This window comes from Ptychodera flava, chromosome 2 (assembly GCF_041260155.1).
Source record: "Ptychodera flava strain L36383 chromosome 2, AS_Pfla_20210202, whole genome shotgun sequence".
NCBI classification, from domain to species: Eukaryota; Metazoa; Hemichordata; class Enteropneusta; family Ptychoderidae; genus Ptychodera; species Ptychodera flava.
In genome coordinates this window covers 20,828,564-20,840,812 of record NC_091929.1, presented here as the reverse complement: position 1 = coordinate 20,840,812, position 12,249 = coordinate 20,828,564, and the positions used below count along the sequence as shown (strand labels likewise).

At 35.2% G+C, this 12,249-nt stretch overlaps 1 protein-coding gene across 1 annotated transcript in view; it reads left to right on the top strand.

Moving 5' to 3' along the window:
• LOC139116648 (receptor-type tyrosine-protein phosphatase beta-like) overlaps positions 1–12,249 on the top strand; it is a 42,736-nt gene that overhangs the window by 14,919 nt on the left and 15,568 nt on the right. Inside the window, exons 2-3 of the mRNA XM_070679246.1 lie at positions 7,544–7,790; positions 10,776–11,048. Coding sequence (XP_070535347.1) covers positions 7,544–7,790; positions 10,776–11,048 — 520 coding nt within the window. The remainder of the gene's footprint in view (positions 1–7,543; positions 7,791–10,775; positions 11,049–12,249) is intronic.

The following is a 12,249-nucleotide window of genomic DNA, read 5'->3' as shown; positions in this document are numbered from 1 at the left end:
AAAAGTTTTCACCATCTTAGTTTTTTAAAAAGGAAAATTTTATTTTTCCCCATAGAGTTAACACAGGGATAGCAGCCATTTTGAATTTCAAATATCAGTAAATCTTGGATAATTTGTCTCTCTAGTACCAAATTTTGCATGGTGATCCCTGATTTTTATTCTTGATTTGGTTAGAGAATGGTTGAAAGTTTCATTGAGGAAAGTTTGAGCAAAAGTTTTAAGTCTTTCACTCTTGAGGCACATAACCTTATTAGGTGTACTTGTACCTTTTGAAGTTGTAGCATGGTTCATAGTGCAGCTGTTTTTACGATCTTCTAAGTGCTCAATGCAAATTTAGGCAAACTCTTTGAACTTGTACATGATCCGTGATGTTGTATACACTATGTATGGTATGGTGACCTTTGACATAAAATGACTGGACTTTCAGATTGAACTGTTTCTCAGTCGTAGTGTTTGTGTGGACATAATACAAACAAAAATATAACTCAATTAACATACACAGCTACATTGCATTTTTATGGAAACCTGTAACCTTACAGTACTATATTTTGATGGTGACCTTCATGTTATGTGTAATACTGTATTAGGAGCACATAGGATGTTGTGCACAAATATATGTAATTCAATTAAATTGTATTATACAAGTAATACTTCCACAATACATGCTGTGCCTTCATGTAAACTGCATATCCTGCTACATTTTAATAAATACAATATGGTCTCACCTAATTTGCATTCAAATTTGCATAATATTGAAATAATTTGCTTAAAATGACTAAAAAGATTAGAGCTTATCATTATATAATTACATATATAATGTACTGTACTGGATGATTGCTGTTTGTACATGAACATTTCATTGACACTGTTCAAGGGTAATACATACAACGTTAAATTGCACACTAAATTTAAGCCATTGAAAACCATGATGTAATTGAAATGTATGTTATCACATGTACCGGTCATACAATGTAGTAGATTTTATTTACCAAAATTCAGCTTCCTGTCATAAGGATTCTTTCACAATAAATATACAAAAATAATGTACATGTACTGAGTATCGGTATACTGGTATTCCTGACTAGTTAATTGACAGAAAATATAAATTTACATGTAAATGTAGGGTACATTGGAAGACAGGCATTTACTGTTTAATAAAAACAATTTAAGAGTGGTAGGTTGATGTTACCTGTAGTTTTGAGCTTACATGATACATGTATTTACACATATATTGTGCATGGACAGACTAAAATTTACAACAATACAGTACTCTGCACACAGACATTTCCTGTATATGTTCAACTTTGATGAAAGTATCAGCACTTGCATGTACATTCATGTATTCTGAAGTTTGGTCTGCGAGTTTATTTTGCATATATCAGTGATGAAAGGACTGTCATTGTGGTTGCATCACTGTACACATTAGGGTGATCTCTTTCCCTTGGAATTTATAAATGGATTGTTACTCAGCAATTTAGCTCAGCCAAAACAATGCAACATGTACAACGTATGTGGATATATACATGTACAGACCTCCGCATGTACCTTTCATGTCTATGTACAAAATGTAGGTGCATCAGGGCAACAAGTTCATAAATGACATTTTTATTGAAATCACTTTTGAAAATTTATCATTAAAATTTAACTGTTTTCTTTGAGTAAAATTCACATGATATAAACTTACTTCATGTAAGACCATTCTTTAATATTCATCGGAACACACATTCTAAAAATATTCAATTTCTGTAACCTCTTTACTGCATATCCCACAATATAGTTGCTGTACCAAACATACTGTACCGTGAACACAGGATAGGGGGCACTCAAGATATATGTATACATGTACATGTACATATGTTTATAATGATTCATTGTGAAGCCAGAAATTTCTGGAATTCAAGGTAGTCTAAATGTTAATCCTCTGAGTGCCCAAAGTTAATTTTTGTACATGTAGCCTTTATAAAATATAGCCCAAGCAAATTTTTTTCAGATTTTTACCGAAATTTTGATAAAAACCTGTAGCCAATGAAATATGATGTCCATTTTCTCCAAAATTATTAAAAGACTTATAGAAAAATTCATAAAATTGGTAAAAATGTTGGTGAGAAAAAGTATGGCACTCTAAAGGGTTAATGCATCTGCCAAATATGGAAAGTTGGAGATACGACCTCTGTACAAAGTAAATGTCTCTACGGTAGCGTCATGCCTACAGGAGTTTTCCCATCAAATTTATATTTGTGACTGGTTTAGCATGATTGCACAATTGTTTTGTTTAGCTAGTATGCGACATTAGAATTACAAATGAGTTGTTTTTTGCTTGAGTAATAATTTATGAATTGATAATACCAGCTGATTGTTGGCACAGTCCTTGATATGCAACTTGTTTTAATTGTTAATACATTACCTTCAATGATAACTACATGTACAATGTTGTTCATACATGTTCAACCCTGATCACTGTGAACAGGTCCAATACCTTTGAAATCAATGATTTTCGGCCAAACCATGGTGGTGAATGGTTTAACCCATGACCTGCATCTTTTGTGCATTTTTTAGATTTTACTTTCAAACTAAAGTGGATACATGTGAACATTCATGGAAATATGGATACTGAATTGTTTTTACATAAATACATGTATTGTTAAATATATACTTGAACTGCATACAAGTTTGATCAAGATTAATGATAAATGGGTACCCCACTCTAATTGCAACCTTCATTTGCTGGTAAATAAAATGTGGATATGTACCGATTATATCATTTCCACATAGCCATGTCAGCCTCACATCAACGTGCTGTCATTGGAACATTTGAACACACGGAATGGAATGACGCCTGTTTTTATGTTTTTAGTGAAAGGGCCATATGTCCATATAAAGGTATAAGATCATGGTAACTGTATCTTTTTAGCTCCGCTGTCAGCAAGGCAGAGCTTATCAAATAAGTTGATTTTCCGTCGTCGTCGTCCGTCGTCCGTCGTCGTCCGTCAACAATTGCCCTCTCCTCTGAAACCGCACGTCCAATTGCTTTGAAATTTTATATGCAGTTCACTTGGGGCGACCTTACTTCAGTTTATTCAAATGGTGGTGAAATTTGCATATTTGTATTTTTAAGGCAATTTTTGTCGTTTTTGGTAAAAAATCTTCTTCTCTGAAACCGCTCGTTCGATTGCTTTGAAATTTGATATGCAGTTTGCTTAGGGTGACTTCAGTCAGATTTATTCAAATCGTGGTGAAATTTGCATATTTGTATTTTTAAGGCAATTTTTGTCGTTTTTGGTAAAAAATCTTCTTCTCTGAAACCGCTCGTTCTATTGCTTTGAAATTTGATATGCAGTTTGCTTAGGGTGACTTCAGTCAGATTTATTCAAATCGTGGTGAAATTTGCATATTTGTATTTTTAAGGCAATTTTTGTCGTTTTTGGTAAAAAATCTTCTTCTCTGAAACCGCTCGTTCGATTGCTTTGAAATTTGATATGCAGTTTGCTTAGGGTGACTTCAGTCAGATTTATTCAAATCGTGGTGAAATTTGCATATTTTTAAGGCAATTTTTGTCATTTTTGGTAAAAAAATCTTTAAAAATCTTCTTCAAAACAACCAGTCAGATAGCTTTGATATTTGGTACATATGTCCCTAGGGATGATCTATATCAGATTTGTTCAAATTGTGCAGAAATATGCAAATTTGCATTTTTAAGGCAATTTTTGCCATTTTTGGTCAAAAATGTATTTCTCAAAAAGTACTGGTCTGATAGTTTTGAAATTTGGTATACAGGTTTCTATAGATGTATAAAGTAATATATTGAATTTCTGTGAAATCTGTAATTTTGTATTTTTGGGGCAATTTTTTCCATTTTTGGTCAAAAAATGTGTATTTCCAAAATTACTCATCTGATAGCTTTGAAATTTGGTATACAGGTTTCCATAGATGAACTAAATGATATTTATTGAAATAATGATGAAATCTGCAATTTTGAATTTTTGGGGCAATTTTTCCCATTTTTGGTCGAAAAATGCGTTTCTCAAAAAGTATTGGTCTAACAGCTTTGAAATTTGGTATACAGGTTTCTATAGATGAAATAAATTTGATCTTTTGAAATTATGATGAAATCTGCAATTTTTATTTTTGGGGGCAATTGTTGCCATTTTTGGTCAGAAAATTTTATTCTCAAAAAATACTCATCAGATAGCTTTGGTTGACATGTTCTTACTAGGGAAGATCCGATGTGATATACTCAAAGTATGATGAAATCTTCAATTGTGTATTTTTGCAGCTTATTTTAGCCACTTTTTTTCTGGCCACTGCATTGAGCTATCAATGATTTCCACCTTCTTCATCAACATGTGTCAAAATATTTATTCTCTACATAAAAATAGCGGAGCTATATCGGCGCTAGGTCGCTTGTTAATTTTACAAATCTGGCAAGAATGCTGTATTTGCTTTTCATAAAGTCACCATTCCTATTGTTCCCCATAAAAAAGTCTGAAACTAGTCAGAAGTACTGATGTAATGTGAAATTTTAAAAAATGCCAAAAAGAGGCCAGTGTTGCACTAAGATTGAAAACACATTTACATGTAAGTCGTAAGGAGTGATTGACTGGTAAGATACATGTAACTGTACCTGTAATGTATACTTCTAGCTTTTTTTTGAAAAAGAGAAATTAATTCCAACAATTTGCAAATAGAATAAATCTACATACATGTAACTGTGAATGTGTCAAGCGATTGAACAAAATTACAAAGCAACTTGTCTGAAAAAAAAAATCAGTTATTTAACCAAAAAGAAGAGAAAGAGCATACTCCTAGCTTCATGGGGAGAATGTATAGAGCGCCCTCTAGTGACAGACGTACACTCCTGTTCGTTTAATTTTATAGGATGAAACAAAAACTGTTTTCAAATGTCAGCTACTGTACATACAAGACGAGAGATCTAAACAATCAACATTACTGGTATTACTGATAAGTGCAATTTTTATATTTCAAGAATGATCACCAATTCTCAGGCTCTTACAGTATTGGGACATGTAAGCATTGAGTGGGTTGCTCTGATATGTTCATGAATCAAATTTATTGAAATTTATGGTGTTGTCCTTCCATTCAACTGCATTTAGTGGTGTTATTATAAACTTTTATCCCTTTGAGAAAAATTATGATATTCAGGGATAGAAATACTTTTTTATTTCTTGGATAGTTTGCCACCGGAAATGAAATCTGGTGGCAATTATGAAAAATCTGGTGGCAGTTTAACACATTATGTGATCGGTATAATACAACATTTTGTCATTGCCCCATACTCATTCTAATTTATAAATTCTTGAAAATATGGTGAGTACACGTCACAAAAAGTCAACCCATACTGCATGCCTCGAAAAAAAATTTCAAACTTACTAACCGTGGGACACGTGAATTTCATTTTTACTTGCCCGAGAGGAAAAAGTACTTGCCCTAAATTTCTAATAACTGTACCAGTAATTTGTAACAGAGAGCAAGAGTTTGGCCATATGAAGTGAATTCAAAGAGGGAAAAAACAGATTCAAACAAGAACTACATCTTGTTAAAATGAAGGACTATTACCAAATCTGAAATGTCCCAGAAGAAATGTGAGAATACTTTAGTCTTTTCTGTAGATTTTGGCCATTTAGAAAACATCTTTGAATTTGGAATTTTTCCACAACCTAGTCCAAATTAAAATCTTTGCATAAGAGTAATAAGATTGTGTGATTTACAATGTGCATGGCTGGCTGCTGCTCTTTATTATCAAGCTGAGATCACAAACAACTGCTCTGCTAGTGTTTATCTGCCAATGCATATGCACATGTACATCTGCAACTCTTTTACCTGTTTACATGTTTGCTCACTGAGCACAGCAGTCTTTCAAAGTTTATTGATGAATGTATTCGTCAAGAGAGCAGATTCAAGTTTCGTTTTCGTTACTCTTCAGTGCAGATTTGTTTTCTGTAAGTGAGAGCCGATCCCTAAAAACCAAGGTCACGTAATTTGAAACTGTCTGCATCTCACGCACTACGTAGCTGCAATATGTGGCCTCCTTGGTCGACTTAGCTGTGGGTCCATAGCTGTGGTGTTTTCGGACGGTATTCCTGCCTTTTACGGGCTGGTTTTGACTTTTGTGGTGGCGGGCTTAAAATCTTAAAAAGTCAAAACCAGCCCGTAAAAGGCAGGAATCCCGTCCGAAAACACCACAGCTATGGACCCACAGCTATGGTCGACTGAGCCTGTCTCGACTACGATGTAAACTTGTACTTTTTCATCTGGGTGTTGATTTACGTTGAACAGTAAGCATTGCCGAGATCTATGGCTTTGAATAAGTTTACATCCATTTACAAAGCACATGGTGCAATTACACTATCGCGTGAAGCCGATCGACTGTCATTCAACTCATACGCTTGCACAAAGAGAATGGCAACCACTGTCAAGAGCATACCACTTTACGGCACACATACAAAACAGTGAGTTCACTCCGTGTCGTCGGAGAGAACATGTCGCAAACTCTATTTTTACGACTTTTTGTGTTTTACGCGAACGATTATTTTGCGATGTCGGGCGGATTTTCAAGGGTTTTCAGAAAACACTTCTGAGAGTTGAAGTACTTACAATGATTGTAGACGTGTACAGACCTAATGAAATACGTTTCAAGCTTGAATTGTCCAGAGCTTAGTTAATTCAACCGCTGGTGGACTTGCCCGTCGGACGGGAAGCATATTGATTTTAATTGCCCGACCGCAAAATTCACTAGCAACGGGCGTCGGGCGATAGGAATTTTTGAGCCTGTACTGGCTAATGAATTGCAAGTATTTATTATTATTTAATTCACGCATGCTACACTTTGGCTTTGTTTTCAAAATGTCACAACATGCTTTTATCTTGTGCCCTATGACTGCATTATGCGGCTATCACAGAGAACAACAACATGTCAAGTGTACAAAAGCTGCTGTCATCGATATGGAGATTAGCCAATCACAAGTTTCGATTCACGCTATGTTTTCATTCATGCCAAAATGTCGCAATTAGTTTGGGTTTTTTTTACTAATGAGTTTTTTTCCGCCGTCCGACAACGCGTGTTCCTTCAGTGTTCCTTCATTCAAGCCGTAGGATCGATGACATGATGACCCAAAATTAGTGGCAGAAAATACCACCAGAAAAAAATTTTGGTGGCAGATTGACAGTTTTTGGTGGCAAATGCCACCATTGCCACCGATTATTTCGAACACTGATATTAATAGACAGGACAGTAGAATGAGAATGAAACTTTGACAATTCTGCAAGTTTTAAATAGAAGTAATGTACGTGTAATTTATGAAATTTATTAAATACAAATGTAGTTTTTGTATTAAAAACACTCAAGTCCTCACGCATGGTAGAAAGGGATGTTTATTGCTAAAAACCTGATGTTTTGGCTGTTCACAGACTAACTTCTACATACTACAAATGTACTCTGTAAAATTAACAGTATGTACATGTATGGTACATGTATGTGCTTTGTTAATTTACTTTATGTCTGCATCTTTTTTTGCTGCTCAAACAGGCTGCATTGCTTTGTGGACAAAGTTCAGCAAGTTCAACAGGAACACCAGCTTCGCCTTCAGAGGCCGCGACATCTGATGTCATGACAACAACTGATGAAGCAACAACGGATGCCACAACACCAGTAGACACAACACCAGTAGACACAACACCTGTAGACACAACACCAGTAGACACAACAACTGATTTACCAACCACTGCTGCCCCCACGGAAGCCGGAAGTACTTTACCTCCATTTGAAGCACCAAGTAGGTCATATACATGTACATTATGTAGCACACAGAGTCATTTCATTTTCATATCAATTTGTCGCCGAATTTCCAGTTTATGTACTTCAGTGTAGTACAGTACTGTACCAGTGTGTTTCTGTTTTGGTACTTAAAGGTTGCAGCTGGTAAGTGGTAGTTCTTCCGTTTGTATACTGATACTACATGTGTATGTACTTGTACTGCCATACAGTATAACTCAGACAGAACGTGTATATTGCCATATGTCTGATCATCTGACCATGTGCTAATTACTTTCTTTTTGTCATAACGTTGATTCTCTCTCACGGAAATTTCTAGTAGTTGAGTGCATAGTATTTGGTATTGTATTGTGCATGGTTGTATCAGTGGCAGTAATCCTGGCAACTCTTGTTAGGGGCCGTGGATAATTAAAACACGTGCACGGCAAATGCAACTTCTGTGTTTAGGGGGAGGGGGTTTGGCTGTACCGTATTTCGATTACCGTGCGCAAAAAATTGCACAACAAGTTTTCCTATTGCAACATCTTGCCACACATTTTCTGTATCGCAAAATATCGCTCTACATTGTCTTGCATGTACCAGGCCAGTACGACAAAGGTGCTATGCCAGCATTCTTATTTGACATACATGTGAATCAGTGCACGAGTAAAATAACGAAACAATCATTTTGGACACACTGTTTCATTTCATTCTATTGGTTGCATCATTGTTGAGTTGGCACTGAACAGAGATTGATTTTAGAGGGGGTATGTTTGGGGGAAGGTCGGTCGGTAGCGTATGTGTGATTTCATAGCGACGTAATCACCGATTGTTGGATGCAGATACAGAATGAGGCTTGGTTGAATTTTCGCACTTCCAAACTTTCGTTTAGAGGAGGGGTGGGGGGGAGGGGGTTGAAGACAAACGCGCTTAGTTTTGTTTACCGTGCGCATGTGTTAATTATCCACGGCCCCTTACCATATACTCGTTACATATGTACAGAACCAAATGGCAAGGCCAAATAAAAAATCTTGTTTTTGGTAACCCAATTTACTGTAGAAAAACCCACTGACCCTGGACATTTTTTTCACATTTCAACAAAATTTTTAGTAAATTCTCTAATATTTACAATATTTTATGGGTCTCAGTCAACAAAAATAAAAAGAATAAAGTTCCTCCAACCTATCCCAAATTTTGGCTTGCATGTACCGGAAAACACATAATATTTTTAATTCTACCCAATCAAAAGAGCACTTTTAAATCATTCTAAAAACAGTGCTCCTGGAAGAGTGTGAACATTGGCTAACATTACAGCTAAATATCATATTGCATAATTTGCATGAAATTAATATGTATGCATGTGTCTTCAAAGAGAAATTTGAAAGTGGTCTTTGCAGTCACACCACACACGTGTATTACAAGTTCGTCATCTAAAGTCTGTTTCATAATATTGGCTTGATCTGCTGACAACCAAAAACCCACATTCACAGTCTAAAATAGGAAGTACCCATAAAAGTGGAATGACCACTGACAGATTCAAATGATATCCTGTTTTGTTAGTGCATTTTCATTTAAATCAAAGAACCAATAATGCAAACTTTTTATGGTTTTTTCATTATTTTTATTTTGTATATTAATTGCAACTGTTTAGCTTGTCAACTTAGCATATGTGTAAAATGCGTGGTTATTGTCTACATTTGAATTCTAGTCCGGACCAGAAATCAAATGTAAACAATGAGACACATATTGGCTTAGTTGACAAGCTGAACACTGAGTACATGTATATCAACATGCTTTGGGGAGTAACACAATGAGTTGTGGTTGACATTCAAAACAAAATAGCTGAAAATTAAAAGAAGTTAGCATTACTAGCCCTTTAATGATTTACAACTTGTAAATTGAACATGTTTATCTTTAGATTATTGAAAAGTACCCTTATTTTGTTGATATATTAAAGTTTGTAGTATGGATTGACTCATCAACTCTTGAAATAAACAGTTTCTTGGCTATTTTGACCTTGTTTCAGGTTAGGAAACATAGCATTTACAGTCTCTAGAGGTTGGCGATAGGCAGGACCATTGTAGTTGTGCCGATGCATGACAGCATATTCACACATACAAATGCTGCTGATCATAGTCTGTATAAAGACAACATGAAAGGACAACTCAGCAATATCAAATTTTCTGGATACTGTGAATGCAAACAATTTTAGTGTTCAAATCTTTGATGCAGAGAAAAAGACAACCTGCAACATGTAGATAATCTTACTAGTTGTTTCTGTAAAATGACTGATTCATAATGTAAAAAAATTATTAGATGTACGGTACATCTACTGTATCTAGTGCCTTTTATGATCAAGCTTGATATTGTTGAATGGGTGCGATTGATCAAAGATACAACGTACCTTCCAATATATTGAATGGCTGAAATGAATCACAGTTTCTCAAATAAGCATTTGTGATATTTAGAGTGTTGATAGAAACTGAATGGATAAAAAATTTAAAATAGCATAAAACTTGTAAAAGACAGTTTGAACTTCAGATTTATTGGATGTTATGTTAGTCAAACTATGGTACCGTATACCACATTCAATCTAGTACTTGTGAACTGCAGCTCTTGGGTTAAGTTGGATTAATTTATTAAGATGGTAATTCTAATACAAGTGGTGTTTATAAAGTTTAAGAAATTTGTCAGTATAGTCTTTTGATTGGAAAGAGTATGTGGCTGAACATGTATAATTATTGAATTTTGTGATATCATGTCGAAACAGTGGGACATTTTGCCTCCCGTGTATCATGATCTTCTACCACTTTGTCATCTTGATTCACAATTCTACATGTATACTGTGTGGTTTCTGATTGTATTCTCTGCTGTATGTGTCTGTACCTGCTGACTACATTGTACCTGTTTTTGTTCATTCTTCTTGGAAACCATGCATATGTAGAGTATATCTTGTACCACTTTCGTTTCAATGATTTTCGTGATGTCTTGTGCTCTTTTTTTGCAGCAAATGTGACGATTGATGACTACGACACAACAACTATTACAGTTGGTTGGGAACATGATCATGTCAGTACTAGCCACTATACGATTAATGCCACGTGTAATGCAGCTAATCCTGGTTCTACATGTGTGGATGGTGCAGAAAGAGTGGACAACACAGAGTCTTCAGGGACAGTTGGTGATCTTACACCCGGAGCTCTGTATGACATTGTTGTGGTAGCATATACTGGTCCTGATGATCCTGGAAGTGCTTCAGATTCCGAAACACAGAGAACAAGTAAGAAGCAATATTAATTGGTATCAATTTGTATCAGTTGCTTTCTTGTTTCTTTTTATTTGCAGCATAAGGTACATGTAACTTATGTTCACATGCATCATTAAATGAAACAATACCTTATGAATTGCTCTGTGATGGGATCATAACTTTTATCAAACACCAACTCATGTGTGCAGTGTAATTGTCTACATAGACATAGATATTTGAACCCATAGGGATCGATGTACATGTACATAAGTAGACACATCTGGTACATGTACTTGGGTGACCTAAACAGTAAAGATACAGTGAATATGTTCCTTCACACATATATTTTGAGTGTAGGAAATAGGACAACTACTGTACCTATTTACATCCATGTGGGACTTATTTGCATGTATTTTGGGTGTTAATAGTACTATTTTTAACTTAACCATGCACAGATATGTATATATTGTAAGCAGGTATCTCATAACAGTTTCTCATCATCCACTCAGGAGAAGTGTTATGTGCTTGTAGTTTAGATATGCCACGTTCAGAGTAATTTTAGAAGAAGTAAATTGTATTTCTTGTCCATATCAAGAGGGGGCGCTCTTTAACATGCTGAATAGAGGGCGCTCTTGGACATTTTTTACCCACTGGGATGTATATGTACATGTACATGTATACATGATGTGATATCAATAAACCAGAATTTTTTCACACAGTGATAATGCAGGTCATATGTGTGTGCTCATGTACATTTTCAAGTCTTGAAGAAATCATGAACTAACAATTCATAATCACTGTCAAGTGTACATTTGCTTTGTACTTGTTATGTATCTAGTTACAGGTGGACTCAAAATGGAAGGGTTCGCTGTTGTCCAAGATACTTAATAACTCTGTGTTTTCCTTTGGAAGGCAGCAACAGAAACACATTATCATGTAATCAGTAATGTTCTTGTTGTTGTTGCTATTAATGCCGCTTATATTTTATTTCCAGCTGCAGTTTCCATATACCGTATATCACAACATGTTACATGCAATGTTAACGTCCAAAAGTGTCAATTCTGATATACAATTTTGTGTTTCATATTCATGGAAACAAAAGTGTACAACATTACTGTTTTGTAGTAATCTCTGTATACCTGTGTGTAAGTAGTGTTGGCAGATGATTGTTACAATGTTTAAATGTCACTAACAATATTATTTTTGTACTGTTTACATGCGAATGTAACCAGGT